An 18310-nucleotide genomic window follows, 5' to 3' on the forward strand; every position below is an offset into this window, starting at 1 on the left:
GCATGGAGAACCAAGAGTTGACATGTTCAGCATCATGTGCAGCTGTCTGTCTCCCAGAGGTCGCAAACGGGTTTTGATTCCTTACCCGTACCCGGCCGCACCAGGGTCGCAAACGGGTACCCATACCCTACCCGATACCCGTACCCTACCCGATACCCGGCTACCCGTACCCGGCCGGGTATCGGATAGGGTACGGGTACCCGATTGCGACCTCTGGGATGAAGCCATGTTGTAGGCGCGGGTGGGTTGATTCTAGGAACTTGAATTGTGAGAAGAGACAAGACGTTGGGAAATGAGTGACAAACGGTTACTCATCAGTGACTCACGGCCTACCCGTACCCGGCCGCACCAGGGTCGCAAACGGGTACCCGTACCCGGCTGGGTACGGGTATCGGGTACCCGGTTGCGACCTCTGCTGTCTCCCCAGTGCGCATGTTTACACACCCGCACACTTCAGGTCGGATTTGCCCCGACCAATGTCCCGATATCACTCGCCACCGATGTTAGCCATGGTCAGGTGTGACACTCGGGTTGTTTGCTTGATAGCGCAGTGTGCTAACTGTTATGCCATGGTTCCTCCACACTTGTGTGAATGCACCATCTCCACACGCACACGGCGGTAAATTAAAGCCAGCTGGTGCCGATGCTCGCAGCTTGGTGACGTCCTCCAATTGCAGCGATTGTTTCCAATTTTCCCCAAGAAAGCTAAAAGGACGATCGCTGACAGTCACTTGTTATATTTACAACATGTCGCGACGCTAACCCAGGCTTAAGCAATGCCCAGGCAATACCAGCCTGCTTATACCAGAACTATAAGAACTGCTTTTTGTGTTTTAGTTCGTTGTCCTTCCCCCGTACCTCCGATTAGCACGGTTGGCTACGTACGGTGCGCGAAATAAATTCAACGTACATACAGCCAAGTCAACTTAAGAGCAATAAACAAATCGCTTCCTGATTAAATCGTGTGAATGCAATAAAAAAAATCTGGACGTGGCATCACTGCACAGCGGGTTTGTTCCACAAGACTATAATCATGAAAATAATAATAAATCCGATTTTACTGGTAGGAACCTCCTGGTTATACCAACCCACAGGGGATTATTGTGTCCGTCCGTCGTGCATCAAAAAATGGGCGGGATGTGGCTGGGTGGAGAGGGGAGGGTGGGGAGGGGCTGGGTGGGAAGGGGAGGGGCTGGGTGGGGGGGGTGGGGCTGGGTGAAGGGTGGGAGGGGTGGGGCTGGGTGGGGAGGGGCTGGTCACCCCGTGGTGTTCTTTTAAAACTCAACGTTTAACCTACTCACGCCGGCTTGTGCCCAACCTCACAGTCGGGCATATTTGCAAAATACACCACGCCGCCGTTGACCCTGGCCATTGACCGAGCAACCCAATGTTCCTACCAGCTCCCTCCGCAGGAATGTGTTTAACGGACGCAACAACTCGGGTGCAGCGAGTCGGCAACGCAAGTCGGCGGGGGCGGGGATCGGCCCACTTGACCCTCGCGCGCGCGGCTTCCCCGAAGTGTGCGTGCGTGGTGATGGCGAGCGTTTACACTCTTCTCCGCTTCGATTTCCACAGCGCACCGAGTAACCTTGGCAGAAGATTACACCACACAACGTCCAGTGTGCCGTGCAGTGAAACCGAAAGTCCATCAAATTCTCATCTTAGTCTGCATCTACATGAGCCGTATGGAAGACAAAGGAGGGGTCTGGAACCTTTTCCTAACTTAGGGCCGAATAGGCCCGGCAAATTCCATTGGCCACCGGCTACCAGATTAACACACGGCTCGGCGTTATCCAATAGTAATAACAATGTGAACATAATTCGTTAGGGCCTACCTTTACTGCACTAATGCACCTCTGATTAGTGCAGTTGGCTACGTACTAATGCACCTCCGTCTAGCAGGGTTGGCTATGTACGGTGCGGAATTTTAGTTTAGTTTTCATAAAGGAGCACGGATCTTCTGCGTAACAAATAAAAACAACATAATTATAAGTATAATTTTGTAGCTTTTTAATAATTTTTCACAACTTGTCGAAAAAAATACATTCCTATTCCTACGTAAATACAATTTTCAACGTATTTCCGGCAAAAAATATATATACGTATGAAAATTCTCTCTAAGAAGACCTATGACAAAACGTAGAAAAAAGTAACGTCACAACAGATAACGTGGCTCAGTTGCAATAGAGAGGTTGTGGAGGTGCAAAGAGATCCATAGCATCACCGAGACGCCCGTTGACAAAACAATTTATTACACAATTAAACACGAAAAATAAAAAATAAACGCTAATGCAGAGCAAATTGTTTAAGCTGTGCTGTCATTCTGAAGGCAAGAACATCAAAGCTAATGTCGTAGCTGACCAACACGGGGTGGGGGGGGGGGGGTCGCACGAGTTCGCCACTCAGGGAAATTAAAACCGTGCTCAATCCAGCTTTTAGTATTCAGAGATGTGCAGCCACTCGCACATTACCAGAGCTGCTCAAAAATAGCCGCCTGTAACGATGAAGGACTCGGGGGACATCCAGGGTACGCACGCACGCACACCCTCTGCGTCCGACCGCATTAGCTTAAGGTTACGTTTAAGCGCATTAGCACCCAGGGTCGACAGAGGGTGCCTCCTTCTGCGTGGACACTACTAAGGTCACCTCGTGAAAACATGTTTACATCCATTGTTAGATACTTATAGAAAAAAGTATTTTCATCATCAAAGTGCAAGAGTTGTCTGCGAGGGATGCTGCTGGGAATGTAGTGGCTTGTCCACCACAGATGCAAATCCAGAGGTCGCCGGTTCGATTTAAAACAACGGACAATTTTATTAAATGCCCCACGCGCCTCTGTCCACCCGGCAGTACAAATGGGGACACCGCGGTGGGGGTGAAGTGTGGTCCACGGCCATCCTCTTTCGAGACGTGTGGCCAGCGTGGAAGAGGAGGCCAACATATGCTTCAGCGGTGCTCTCTAGAGAGCCCTTGAGTGGAGGCCTGTCTGCAAGCAGTGGCGTGAGCAAGACATTGCAGGGCTGCACCTTTACATATATATTTACTTGTGAATAAATATACATGTAAAATTGAAAAAAATGTGGCCTGTTTAGTCTTAGCATGAATTTGTGGTGGTATGTGCACGTTTGAAATATATTTTTTTACATTTTTCTGGAATTTCAAATTATACATAAATTTAAATATTTAGACAGAAAAAGCTTTCTGCAATTTTAAGGCACAGGAGGGGGAGATGTGGGCAGAGGCTGTTAGGAAATTGAATGTGAATTATTCGTTGTGTGAGGGGAGACGCTGTCTCCCCTCACACCTGGTCTTCACCGACAGACCTGGTCTTCACCTGAGGACGGCTGCTTGCGTTGTGGCCGAAACGTCGTGAGAATTATTTTATTATGTTTTATTTGTATTATTTTATTATTTCTCTTCTACGTGACTTTACCGAAAGAACCAAGAAGATGAATCCCTGCAGTCACGAAAGCTTTAAATCGAAATTTAACCCACCGTTATTTGTACTTCTACGTTCTCAATGCTCTGCTGCCTGGCACCAGCGTCTCTCACCGATCAGCGTGATGGTAAAATAATAACACCCATGTCCCGCACGGCATGAAAAGACCGTCACAGAGCAGTAGATTGACAAAACAGCTGCACGTGCACGTCGAGTTGAATGTATATCGATATTTTTTTTATTTATACAGAGACCCAATCACAACACTGGGATGCATTAGGGTCCGGGTTCAAGCCCTGCCCGTGGCCCGTCCCCACCCGGCCTGCACACCGCAACCCCAATTGTTTACAAGTCGTGCAGGGGCGGCGGGGGGGGGGCATCGTCGAGCGGAGATTACGGTGAGCGGCGCTCCATATGCCGCGTGAGCGCCCGGCTTTGCCAGATTTATTCCTGCCCTCTCCAAGCGCATTAGGCGATTAGGGACTGGCGCAGCAGATGTCCCCCTAAAGCCCCACACGCCAAAACTGATGGCACACTTAAGAGCTTCATTTTTTTAACACGATTTTTTTCTTTTTACTACGGGAGACGGGCGGGCACGTACGAAGCCTCGAAGTGCACGCTCGGGCACATGGTCACACCTTGACCCGGCCGGGTGCGATGACGACCGCCTCTCAGCTTCCGAACGGAGCGCTCATCCTGCGCAGAGTCTAGGTCAATGCCAGCAACTGTGAAGCACGAAAATTATGGGTTGCATCATTAAATTGTCGATCTACATTCTCATGTCGGCATACTGTACTTCACGGGAAGCACTATCAAAAATCATACATTATGATGATGATGCTATATTTCGAGGAAGAAACAGACGTCGTATTAAAAGTGGAAGAACTCGCTGAGCTTTGAAGTTCTTTGTCACAGCTGACGCCGGGTCGGCAATGGCGGGAAGCATTTTTTTTTAACACAGGAAGTTACAAAGGTAGATAATTTAAAGAATCAAAGATAAAAGCGAGCAGCAATAGTTACAAATCAAAGGATCAGGAATAAATTGTTATGGGAATTTAAAACAATGCAACCGCACGCGATAGCCAAATCATGATGCCACGGAAAGAAATATTCGGGGAAAGTTCTCGGTTAGCATGCGGCAAAACATCACGTGAGAAGAACGATCTTGGAAGATGATACCAAACAGCTGGTTCTGTTCTCCTGAATCTATTGCTCAACCGCACCTCCGATTAGCACGGTTGGCTACGTACGGCATGAAAGACGTTAAAAATACATACAGAAAGAAGTTGAACATACAGACATACAACATCGGATGGAAGAGACCTCCCCCCCTCCCTTGACGCTCTGCAAGGCAAGGCGTGGTCACCACGCACGTCGGTAAAGATATCGGTAAAGATATCAATGGCTGCCCGAGCTCTTGATGTCACTCGGTTTGTGACACTTGCAAATGTCCATCGTTATCAACGGAACATACGTTTATTCGGTTTGTATAATCAAAGGATATGTTGTGTATTCGTATAAACTCAGAGTGCAACAACAACAAAAATCCTTCACCGACAGTGTCTTTATAAGTTGTACAACAAATTGGCCTTCATCTAATAAGATGAAGCTCCAATTTCTGCAACATAGACAACTTAGGATCGGGAAGGTTAAGTTAAATCGGCCAAGAACATAGGAGCCACAGGCAAGGCACGTTAATTGAGACGGGCGCGTGGTGGCTCAAAGAGAGAATGTCGCTTTGGCCGTAAACTTTTCCACAAACGCGGCAATATCAACACGATGCCAACGACACCCAGCCTCTCTCTGATAGAGCCGCCATGATTCGAAGCCGGGGGATCTCGGCCGAGCTCGCCGAGTGCTCTCACACGGACGTAACGTTACGCTGCCCAGGGGCTACCAGCTCCCCATCGCATTCAGAGGCGTCAATGGTGCGGAATCAACAGCGGTTTGTTATTTGCTCATTGCCGAACGAAGGGCGGAGGTGTAGGGAGAGGAGTTCAAGGACTGACTGATCATCACGCTGGGCGCCAGCGGCACCCCCACTGCACACTCGGGCGCTCTGCTCAACCGAGTGGGATGCAGGGACCCGCGGGAAAAGCAAGGCAGCTGCGTGGGCTCGCCGAGGAAGCTTCTCCCAACTGTTCTTAGCCTCCTCGCCAAATAGGTTCAACCCAGAAAATATTTATTTTTATTTTACCAGGTGTAAGGGCCCACTGAACGAAACAGCTCTTTTTTAGGAGCGACCCGGCCACAAATGATAGCTCAACGGAGTGGCTTCTCACGTGGACATTTAAAGTAGCAAAATACTCTAAATGCACATTGATTCTAAATGTGGAGAGAATGAACTGTATTTGTCTGAGGACTTGGATTTGATAAATGGGGTTGCTGACAGTTCGATAGCAGTTCACCCGAAACGTCTCACAAGAATTTCCGTCCATGGATTGCCATTCCTGCTTTTATACGGCATTGCTACGGATTTTTTTCTGTGTGGAAATTTGGGCAATTTATTTATTTACTATTTTTATTTCACCAGGTAAGGCCCACTTGAGCTATATGGCTCTTTTTTGAGAAGCGACCCAGCCATAAATAATAGTTTAACGGAGTGGTTTCTCACCCGGAAATTTAAAGCAGCTAAATAATCGAAACGCATGTTGATTCTAATTGTGGAGGGAAAAACCAGAGTAAAAGGCACACGACCACAGGGAGAAGATGCAAACTGCAAATATACAGCAGGCGTCAGGGTCGGGATGAATCCCACGACCTCCTGCTTACCAGTTGAGGGAGTTAACATCTCGCCACCAGCCGCTCGCTGCATCGGTGGCGAAACATCTCAATGCGGGACTCAAGAAAAAAAACACTTTTTAGACTCCTTGCGGCTTATAAGGCGAACCGTAAGTTGTGTTTGGGCAACGCACAGTGATTAAACATGTATGAAGGCCTTGCGAGGCACGATGCCACACAGCGCAGCAAGGCTACATACACCGTGATGGCTGTATTTCTGCGATTGCTTGCAGCTGTGGGCAGGGGACGACATCAAAAGCAATATGTACAGCAAGGATGGATCCGAGTCACAATGCCATCTCTCAACCAAAAGGAAACAGTTACTAATAACTATAAATTACTGGGAATACGACCAATATTAGATTACTTTTAATGTCCATATTATTCATTCAATTTTGTTCTCGTGCATAAATATTGTGGCAGAACTGAAGTGCATTTGCTTCTTGTTGCGGAGGTTCACGATTTGAACACAGTGGGCCACCCTGGCGAATACTGCCAGGGGGTGTATTATTGTGGACATTAAAACGATCCTGTGACATTATTCAAAAAGGGCGGACCATGTGTACTGCTTCATAATTCAGAGATGATACATTGCAAGGCCCCCCATGCACGGGGACAGCAATCAGTAGTACCTTGGCAGACTCCAAATATACAGCAGTCGACAGGGTCCCCTCAATGACAGCTGCCATTGGGGGACCCTGAGCTAGACTGCAGAAGGGCATTGGAAAGGTTGAGATGAGATGTGATTGATGTAAGGCGCGTTGGGTTGCTGAACCACTGACGCGCCATACGAATGCAAGTCCTAACCCTGTTGAGCGTTGTGCGATTGCCAGGGAAGATAGAGAATTTGTGTGTTCCTAACCTCCAGCTTGTTTTCACTCCTCTTCGTCATGAACTCCGATTAGCGCGATTGGCTACGTCGGGTGTGAAATAAGTTCAACATACGTACACACAACTCTCTATAATGAACTTTAAATGTCCCATTTCCTAAAAGCAAGTGGTGAATTTTGTAGAATGCAAAATGTTGACTGGCCATTGATGGTGTTGTATTACAACAGTAGGCCTTTAAGTTAGGCTTTCAAGATATATAGTGTACATAACAACCAGTGGTAGTAGTAATTCCCCTTGAGAAAACTAAAGAAAATTTGCATTCGCTCAATTTACATAATGGTTACACATTAAGTATTTGCTTTGATCCGATTAGCATGTTTGGCTACGTACAGTGCGAAAGTTCAACATACATACTAATGATCACTAATGATGCGTGTTAATTCTTTACATTAAGAGTCAGATGGGTTTATTTCAATTTCCACGGTGGCTTTTAGGAATAATGCTCCCAATTCAGTTCAACTCTTTTACAAATCACATAGAAAGATTAATTTATAATGTAAAAACTTAACCATTTTGACTTCTACAATGCAACTCACTACCTTCCTTTGCCAATACGGAGACAAATGCACTGGTGAATGTATAAACTATTTGCACCAAACTTATCTGGTTAATTCCACATTTAAATCTATTAAAAAAACCTTCGTTGTGACTTTTGGCTAACCACTGCATTGCACACTTTCCAATACGCTTCAGCGGCTGGAGCTATGCACTTTAGAATCTATATTGAAAACTCATTTCTTTAGAACTGATTTTGTGTTTAGTTTGTCATCCTTCCCCCACGCCTCCGCTTATATAGCGCGATTGGCTATGTACGGTACGTACAAACAAACCGTTGATTCCACATTGAGATCCATGCAATTTAAGTCGCACTTCAAAATCCTTGTGCCAACAACAACTGTCAAGCAAAGGGGCGTGCCCCACTTCTACCCAGAGTGCACGGGCTCCTCCTGCCAGCAGGGGCCAATAAATAAGCACAACACTGGCAGCCGCCTACACTTAAAGCTGGAGGCAGCATGGACATAAATCCAGCGGGAACGAGACCAACCCCCCCCCCTCAATCAGCCGGTGCTGGCCCAGTGCGAGGGCCGAGTCCCGTGCTTATCCCAAAGCCATTCCAACCGTGGTCGATCGCCTCGGTCGATGGCAGGCGGGCGGGCGCGCGCGGTAAGAGGGATTGCACGGCAGAGCGGAGCATCAATCCCACGATGCCAATTTCAGATTTCAGGGAGCTGTTTGGGAGGAGCCAGTGAGCCCGCGGATTCCGTGGCATGGTGGACGCCTCCGCCGCCCACCTCCCCGGCACAATCTGATTGACAGCCAGACGAGACGGGCGTGCAGGCGCCGCGGCTTCGTCCATTTACTAACACAATTTGTACTGGGCGCGTTGCCGACGCACGGATAGCACCGCGGTCGGCCATACGTTTATTTTTGCAGTACAGCACAAAATAGCAACATACGAATACTAAGATAATATTGATATTTTATTTTATCATATTATTATATGTTTTATTTTTATTACTTTATTATTTCCCTTCTACGTGACTTTACCGAAAGAACCAAGAAGATGAATATTGATCCTATTATTTTCTGTGTTATAGGGCACCACAGTGGTGAGATCTGAACTTCCTCGCCTGCTATTCAGGAGGTTGTGGGTTCAATCCCGACCCTGATGCCTGCATATTTGGAGTTTGCATGTTCTCCCCGGGGTCGCGTGGATTTTTCTCCAAGTCCTCTGGTTATTCCCTCCACATTTAGAATCAACAAGCGTTTAAAGTATTTGGCCGCTGCTATAAATGTCCACGTGATAAGCCACTTCGTTCAGCTGTCATTTGTGATAACTAGGTCAATGGGCCTTACCTGGTAAAATAAATAAAAATTTGTTCAGTTTTAGTTAATAGTGGCTGAATAGTCGAAAGAATGTGAAGATATTATTTTAAAAGTGTAAAGCATATGCACCCCCCTGTTAGGGTGTACAATTTTCGGATACTGTGCGGGATTGAACACCAAACGAGAAATAAAAGGGCTTATTGGCGTCAATTACACGCACCATGTAATAAAACCATCCGTCATTATTTGACATTAGGGTATTTACTTGCGCCAATTTGCTCCCTGCTCCCTGCGTTGTGCAGCCCTGGCTTGCGGACACACTGACACACCATGAGCATGTTGTTTCATGTGAAAGGTGCGCATGGCACGAGCGCGCTTCATTAACACAGCAGTTACCCATCCCAATGTAAACTAATATTGACCAACTTTAATTCGATGACAACATTCCGATACTGAAAACAGATAATTAACCTTGCTCTTTCCCCCTTGAGATGTTGAACATAGATCCACGCATCACACCAGCGCTCCGGTCAATACCAACACAAGCGTGAACATTCACTCTGGTTTTGAAATGCTCTCTTTTCAGTCAAGAAATGTTTCCAAGTTTCACCAATGCTGTTAAATTAGAGGGCATTTCATCAACACTTTCAAACAATATTTTCATGCATTATTATTATTTCATGTATGTATTGTGAGTTTCAGACACATTGTGAAGCCGTCAACATGAGAGACAAAGCGGTGGTACGCGGGTTACAAATTAATCAACACGTTCGCTTTTTGTTGTTACGATTTGGGTGATCATGGTGTCGGAAAACGTTACGTGAAAACCTCATCCGAGCAATATTCCTCACAGTATTGCGCAGTCGAGGTGCTCCGGTTCTTCTCCTCCACATTTAGAATCAAGGTCACATGTTGAGAGCATTTGGCTGCCGCTATAAATTTCCCACAAGATGATAAGCCACTCCCCGTTGAGCTATCGTTGGCGATGGCCGAGTCACTTCTCAAAAAAAGCTACGTAGCTCAGCGGGCCCTGAAGCTGGTAGAAAAGAAATAGTTCATAGTTTAGTGTAGTTTGGATTTACATTATTACCTCGTGATTACGAACCATGCTTATAACGGTCCCACCCCCCCCCCCCCCCATTCATTTTTGCAACTTTAACGAGGATACGTGTACAAATGCGTATTTACACAGAAGTGTGGCGATGCATTGTTGTTCACCATGGCTTTTTTTGCAAAGGCCCAGTTAAAATTTGTCAATAACTTCATTATAGGGAACACCCTGAAAGAGTAAACTTTGCGTTTTATTAATGACACCAATGTGTGCACATTCGCAGGGTTCAATGCCAATAGCCTTGTGGAAAGATTCAGATTGAGACCTTAAATATAAATGCAATGTTATCTGCAACCCAGGTTAGGAAGCCATTTGAGGTATGCACTTTTAAATCGGGATTGAAAACTCATTTTTTTAGAACAGCTTTTTATGTTTAGTTTGTTGTCCTTCCCCCGCACCTCCGATTAGCACGGTTGGCTACGTATGGTGTGAAAGACGTTCAACGTATATCCATCTCGATGCACTACAGTAACCAAAATTTACAGAAAGCGAACACGCACGTAAGGATATGTGTGTTTTTTAAGCCATCAGTTTCCTAGTGTCTTTTACTTTGCCAAGTGGACCTTCCCAGGGCCTCTTCATTTCCACTTTCACTTTTAGCAGGCCTCTTTAAATCTGAAGGTATGCTCTCTCAAAGCGGGCCACTTAATGCCGTCTTATTTCCACCTCGTACAACAGGCTCTTTCAGGTGACAATTACCACGCATACGGCAAAAGTGGCATATACGAACCTGGACTGGGTCATTCTTAAGTCGACAGCCTAACATGCAGCTGGTGCATGGTGCCGTTCATGCTCCTCATGATGAGCAAGCAAGGGTAGGCAACAGCAGCCAGCGGCGAGCGCTGCTGGCCCCACGATTTGTGCCAGGCCTATATAACAGGTGCTCAGCAAGCGACATTTGTCTCACCCCGTATCTACATGGCGCAACCCAGGTTATGTTTGAGTGGATGCCGGCAGAAGGCAGGCAAATTATTATTATGATTAAATACATATTTTAGAACGGTTTCTCATCTTATGATTTATTTTATTCACGACATATTTCTATGCTACAATACACCGACTGCGCGAGGTTGTGTTTTATTGTGCGCAGTTGCACTTTACTGTGCTCAATCAGTATTAGCCACCGAGGTCGTGACGGGGGTTGTTTTTTTTTCTATTCCCGTTGTTCTATACTTCCGGACCGTTCCTGTTCTGTTGTCATGTGCATTGATGCCCACTTGATCGAGGGCGATACGAGCACGTAAAATAAAGACTGACCGAGTGGTTTGTGCACAATGAGCGTGCGCGCTTGTGTGCAGATGTGGAGAGCAGTAAGTGTAGCGGTTAGCGCGCTGCACTACGAACCCGGCGACCCGAGTTCGATTCCCGCTCCCGGCCACCAACACCGGTGACGATTATCTGAACTGGTCTTGGGGCCTCCCCTAGGCCGACTCAGCCTCAAATGAGTACCTGGTGCGATGTTTAAATATCGCCACTGGGGAGACAAAGGAGGCCGGGCGTGGTGTTGGCCACTCACCCCCTCATGAAGGTCGACACAGCACACAGGCGCTCGCAAATAGCACTTGCCCAAACAGTCTGTCAAGGCTACATGGGGGATGATCTTTGTCTTTGTGTGTGCAGGTATAAATCCGCGTGCGCATCCACGCACCATTTGTGGAGAGCAGGAACTGGGCCGCATTCTGCTGCGGCAGCCACCGGATCTTGTTGATCTTCTCCTCAATCTCCAAGCTCTTCAAGTAGTCGAACTCGGGCTCGTGGCTCTGGAAGGTGCTGTAGACGTTGTACTCTCCGCGGTGCTGCGGCTGGTTTTTGCTCTGCGGGGAACCGGCGGTCGTTACATTTTAATATTCGCTTCTCGCCTTTGCGTTCAACCGAGGAATTGTTTGCAGCCTTTCATCCCCGGGTGTCACCGTTTTAGTGAATGTAATATTCTCCATTTTTTTTTTACTTGTCAGGGAAATGTTTCTACATTTTCTCATTTTAATAAATGTTTTCTTATTTAGCGACACGACATTTTGTCATGAACTTTGAAAAATGTCAAGAATCGTTTTCAGGAGCGGCAGAGACGAGCAGGCTGAAAACACTTTCCCGCTGTTGCCATTAACACAGTCTTGCCGCAGGGAAAAAGATGCAATTCATCAAACCGGTGAATACTCAAATACTTTAATAAGCAAATGGTGTGGGCGAGGTGGACAATCATGGGGAGCGCGGAAGAGTTTACTTCTATCTGGAGCCAACATCTGCCATATCAATGTTCTGCTTTCATTGGTTTATTTCGTATTTCCTGCTAGGAGCAGTGAAAATGTGTATTCAGATTATTTTATTCCCTTTGCTTTCAAGAGGCGGGCAAGCTGACATCAAACATATTAATTGGAGGCCAGAGCATTACAAAGAACAGTTTAAACACAAAACATGAGTACAGTATTTAAGCAACCAATGCTCCTACTCACCATTCAATAAAAGCTTTATAACTTTATTTTTAGGAAAACGTAACCACTATAATTTTTTACATTAAAGAAGTCAGGATTAAGTGTTTTTACTAGGCATGCTGCACTAAGTGTCATGTCCATGAGCAAATTACTAAAAGATAAAAAACTATTCTTTGGGTGTTTCGGTAAAGTCACGTGACTTTACTCTAAACGCATGTAGATTCTAAATGTGGAGGGAAAAGCCGGAGAAAAATTCTACGCGACCACGGGGAGAACATGTAAACTCCAAATATACAGGTGTCAGGGTCGAGATGGAACCTACGACCTCCTGCATACCTGGAGAGGGAGGTAACATCTCGCCACCACGGCACCCATGGAAAAAATATGTCGCTATATAAAAAAAAATTGTCCAGGCCAGAGCTTGGCAGGACCAGATCCCCCAGTGCTCCGTTCACCAGCCCAGTCTAGTCTCCCCCAGTGCCATGTACATTTTTCCAGATCAGTGATCGAGCAATTGGGGAGGTTATAAAAGGAATCAGATGTGAAGGTGCTGGGGGCCAGCCCAGCCCATGGAAAGCCAATATCGTACCTCCAATTAGCCCAATTTGCGACATACGGTGCGAAAGAAGTTCAACACACATACAAAGGAAATTATTAACAATGCTGGGCAGGCCCAGGGCTGAAAGATTTGTGTCGTATAATTGTAATTACAATGGTAGTGGGTAGGCTTTAGGCTTAGTGATAGCAAAGAATACCAACAGCTCTACAGCTTAGCAGGTAGAATATGATCTTTTTTGCCTAATCCAAGCAATCTGGCAGAGGCCACCTTAAGATCTGATAGTGTGCAACGGGTGAATGCAATTCACACCAAAATTGCACTTTTGTGACCCAATGTGACCCCGTCAGGCTCGTTCAGAGGACGGAGGAAAGGATTGAGCGGAGTGTGACAGAGACATGGAAGGTCTCTAAAAGACCGAGCATATTGCCAGGATTGGGTCTACTTGAGCGATCGGCACGAACTTTAGCCGGGCACAATCGCGGCCCATTAAACAACGATACCATCAGTTGGCTAACGCTAGAGCCAAATTTTGGTTCACCTTACCGTTGGCACACTTTAAATCTCACGCATCAATCAGCTCCGGAGCCAGTGGCCACGACGGTGGGCAACAAAAGCACAGCAAACGGGGTCACATCTCTGGCTTCCCCTCCAACGGACTTCTCAATTACTTGATTGAACCAGTCATCAAACTAATGACTTGCAACGTTAAATGTTTCATTATTCTCAGACGTTAAGCAGGTGGTGATGTCAAGTTATCTATAAAACCTGCAGGATTATTGCCCTTGACGACAGGAGTTTGGACGTCAAGATGGCAAGCTGCCTGGGGCTACTCGCGAGAACGAGGAGAGAGGGCCGGGAGGAGGAGAAGCCCACTTCTTGTTGCACCCTAGGATGAGTGCGTTCACCCTCGCTGGTACAAGCGCGTTGGATCCTGGAGCAAAAGTAGGGCTGCCATGCATTTTCTTTTAACTTGGACCAACGGAGGTGCCTAGTGAACCTGTCAACTATTAGCTGCAACACTGCCTGCATGCTCCATTCTCCTGGGAAACCAGATGTGCGTTGCTCCGCTAGTACGTTGATAAAGATCTGCCCAGGGTACGTACAAGGGCCTGTTTCCTTTCCCTGGCCTCTTCTCCAACTGCCTCTGCTGGCGCCCGATCTCAATCCCCGGTGGTGTCCCGGTTTGCTCCGGCGCAACGTTGGACTTCGTCACGGCGCCAGAGGTCCCCGGGCCCTCGTAAGCTCTCGAGGAGACCCGGGGATAGCGCGCGGCATCAAGGCCCAGGCCAACAATGGGCCCCCTCGGTCGTCGGGTGTCCACCACCCACCACCAGCCGAGAACCTCACGGTCGCTTGGGAATTGATGCACGACAGTTTGAACTTCATGGCGTTAAGTTAAAAGGTGAATCAGGATGGACGCAGGTCTCGGTCCCTTCACAGATGGCCTCTCATGGTGAGGTAGCAGCACTATGAAAGGAAGTCAACTGCTGCCATCCTATGAAGGGGTTCAGCATCACGGTGGCGAGATGTTAACCACCTTGCCTAGCATGCAGGTCGTGGGTTCGATCCCGACCCGAAAGCTCTCCCCGTGGTCGCGTGGATTTATTTTCCTCTGGGTCCTCTCGTTTTTCCTTCCACATTGAGAAACATGCGTCTAGATTATTTTGCTGCTATAAATTTCCGCATAAGCCACTTCGTTGTATGTATGTATGTATGTTGAACTTTTTTCACAATGTGCGTAGCCAACCATGCCAATCGGAGGTGCGGGGGGAAGGACAAGCAACTAAAAACACAAAAAAATGGAAGCTGAGCCATCAATTGTGGCCACGACGCTTCTGAAAAAGAGCTATATAGCTCGGTGGGCCTTAGCTGGTAAAATAAAACCAGCTTATAGTTTTTATTTTATAGCTCTGCCAAAGGGTGCTGCATTTCATCCACTGCCATGACAGCCGCAATGGGAAAACGTAAGTCGGACGAAAGCGTAAACAAGCGTTGGCCCGCTGTGTTTGTTAATTTCGCGCGTGCGCGGGCGGCCTCTCACCTCCTGTTCTCGCTGGAAGATCACGACGCGGCCACCCTTGTCTCCCGTCGCAAGGAGATCTCCCGTGTGGTTGAACTCTACTGTGGAGATTATGTCCGCTGTGGGCCACACAACACGGGAAGCAGAAAAACAAACGCTGCACCGTCACACCTGTGCACAGTCACATGAACACCCCTCGCCCCTCCTCCCCCCACAAAGACAAAGATCCCCCGTATACCCTTAACAGACTGTCGGGGCAAGTGCTGTTAGCGAGCACCTATGAAGGCCGGAACAGCACACGAGGGGGTGGGTGGCCAGCACCACGCCCTGCCGCCTTTTTCTCCCTGGTGTTGATGTCTACACATCGCACCAGGTACTCATTTGAGGCCGAGTCGACCTCGGGGAGGCCCAGGACTGGTGCCGATAATCGCCATTGGTGTTGGCCGTGAGTGGAAATCAAATTCAGGTCTCTGGGTTTGAAGCGAAGCGTAGTGCTAACCACTACACTACCCCCCCCCCCCCCCCCCACTCACACTCACTCGCTCACCCACCCATTCATTCTCTCCACAAGCCACACGTTGCACGAAATATCAAACTGAGATTACGTACAATTGCCATCAATATCATCACGAGACAGGTTATATAGCTTACTGGCAGAGTGCATTCACTCATGCAGCTGGCACAGATGACAGTTCTCACTGCTGAATGGGAACCTACATGGAAAATCAGCAACGTGTGCGATCTGCTAGAACAAATAATATTTGAGGCCCCATGGCATGATTCCTCCGAGTTGGTTATTGTGTATTCCTGTCACAGCCCGAGTTAGAGGTGGTGAAAATCAGCCACGATTCTGCAGAAACAAAAAAATTCAGAGCTTGGCCGAAATAAATATAATAAAAAAGGATTTTCCTCGAAAAAATAAACAATTCAAGGATCTTAATTTGACCAAACACCAAGCAAAGCCATCAAAGTACTTTACATCTTAAAATGAAAGTGTTACAATAACTTAAAGCTGTCGTGACTGCAGGAATTCATATTCCTGGGTATTTCGGTAGTCACGTATAGGTTCAAAGAAAATAACAAAAAATTACAAAAAACTACTACGTTTCGATCGCAACACAAGCGGTCGTCTTCAGGAAAAGGGGCGTTTAGCTTCCAAGGCAAACTGTTTATAAGGGTTTGAAATGGGCATAGCCCAAATGTCAGCAGCCAATGATAATGCAAGTGGTGGGCAGCCAACCCGACGGTGGTTGGTTTTCCACCAATCAAAGGGCTGCCAGGTGAAAATTAGCATGTTAATGAGAAATTAGCATGCTAACGGGAGATCGCAGATCCTTAACGCACGGGTCGGCGCGCGAAGAGGCTGTGTGTGAATCCTGTGAAAGCGCAATTTTGAAATGGGCGTAAAGCACAACTAACATCGGAAGGTGGTACGTTGGGAACATCACAGCCAATTATGACTTAAATTGGTTGATAACGTCCTTCCAGTCATTGCTGGGTTTGTACCCATCTTCACGGTTTAAATTGTCTGTGTCTATATATATGGATGGTTTCATGAACGAATCTTTGTTGATAGCCAGTGGGCTTGCAAATTACCTTCGTCTTGGAGAAATCAATTTCGTGTGAGCCCACCGCATTAAAACAATGATCAGCCACGGCCGAGGTATTGGTCCTACCGTGTTTCAGATCTGCCTTACGTTCACGAACACGGTCCGAGACATGTCGCTTAGTTTCCCCAATGTAACTACTGCCGCAGACACAGCTTAGTTTGTAGACGCCGGGGTATGTGTCTGCGGCAGTGACTTTACCGAAAGACCCAAAGAGTATGAAGACAAAGGAATATTACAATAACGTTTCATAGTGATGTCATTCAACTCTTCATGATAGGATTCAGAACTGTCGAAAGCATTCCACACCCGTTTTGGGCTTTCCCAGTCGTTATCAACGTGGTCACAGTGCCTCCCGAGGAGCTTTGTCCTCCACACCACCACTGTGAGTGACAGAAATCCGTGTCGTGTATTTAACGTTTGCGTTGTTCATGACGGGTATCCAGCGCAAGCGGGCGCCGCACACGTGGCAGTCAGCCCGCAACAGATGCCGGCGAACACCGAGACGACAGCCCTTTGAGGTCGAAAACCCAGAGGCATCTCAAACAATGCATCTTAATTGCCCATTTAAGATGTTGTCAAGCCGCATACAGAGCAGGGGGATTTCATGTAACACGATTTGTTGTTGCTGTTGATTCTTTTCAAGCAGTCAGAATGCAAGCGCCACACTGCCACTGGATTAACGCAGGCACACGGAAGCGCAGCGGACAATCCTTCCTGTTTTAATTGACAACGCGGGTTCACATCCAAGTGACTCGCACGCCCAATGGCATTGGTGGCAGCGGCGACGGCAGCACTCGGCGTTCGCCACGAAGTGGTGGTGGATGCTGTCGCGGTGCAAGCGCCAGGCAAGGTGAATTATCGAGCCCTGCGTTTGGGAGGCAAGAGGCTCGCCAAGACTGAGATCGCAAAGGGCCAGGCCAGAGGCGGGTGCCGTAGGTTTTTTCAGGTGATGCGAGAGACCAGCAAATGTGTTAATTTGAGCGTTCTATTGTCGTCATACAAAAACGGAAAGTGTCACAAAACTCTAATGACTAAAATAAACGAGGAATGAATAAGGGCGTTGAGAATGGGATATAAAAATTATACACATGCCACTTTATTTGTAGCCGTCCGAATTAAATAATTTTGCGATGGTACATTAGTTTCTAAAGCGCCCCGCTCTAAAATATATTTGAAAGATAAATTAACCGTACTATAAATAGTTTATTATGAATAACAATGATAAAAGATAAAGCTTCAACAATAAAATCTGACCGTAATGTCATCTGCCAATTTCATAAATGATCGATCGATTGACTTGGGAACGTATAGCTGCACCGTGGTATTTTCTGCAAATATTTTGGTCAAAATTGAACAAGTTGTTGCGAATCACGCTCTAAAGGTTGACACAAAGCAGTGGTGTTTTGTTTCGTGCACTGCACCGGCAGCGGCCTCCATTCGGTGCTCGGCTCAAAATAGAAAATGTCAGCAAATAGAAAGCAGGTTTCCCTACGAGGCTGACATTTAAAATCTACATCATGAAAATTCTTCATTTCTACGCTGTGATGCGGCCGTTGTTATTTTTAATTTTCAAATATCGCAAAATGTTTTTTTCTATTTGCATAGGTGACCTTTGCGGAAAATAGAATGATATAGGTTTTTTT

The 18310-nt window shown here is 47.0% G+C and overlaps 1 protein-coding gene across 2 annotated transcripts in view; it reads right to left on the reverse strand.

Moving 5' to 3' along the window:
• LOC144717701 (serine/threonine-protein phosphatase 2A 55 kDa regulatory subunit B beta isoform) overlaps positions 1-18310 on the reverse strand; it is a 205224-nt gene that overhangs the window by 31153 nt on the left and 155761 nt on the right. For both annotated transcript variants that reach the window (XM_078593268.1, XM_078593269.1), the window contains 2 exons: positions 15079-15176; positions 11698-11863 (listed from right to left, as the gene is read on the reverse strand). In XM_078593268.1, the coding sequence (XP_078449394.1) occupies positions 11698-11863; positions 15079-15176 (264 nt within the window). The remainder of the gene's footprint in view (positions 1-11697; positions 11864-15078; positions 15177-18310) is intronic.

This window comes from Lampetra planeri, chromosome 4, assembly GCF_965212315.1.
Source record: "Lampetra planeri chromosome 4, kcLamPlan1.2.h2, whole genome shotgun sequence".
In the NCBI taxonomy this organism is placed as follows: Eukaryota; Metazoa; Chordata; class Hyperoartia; order Petromyzontiformes; family Petromyzontidae; genus Lampetra; species Lampetra planeri.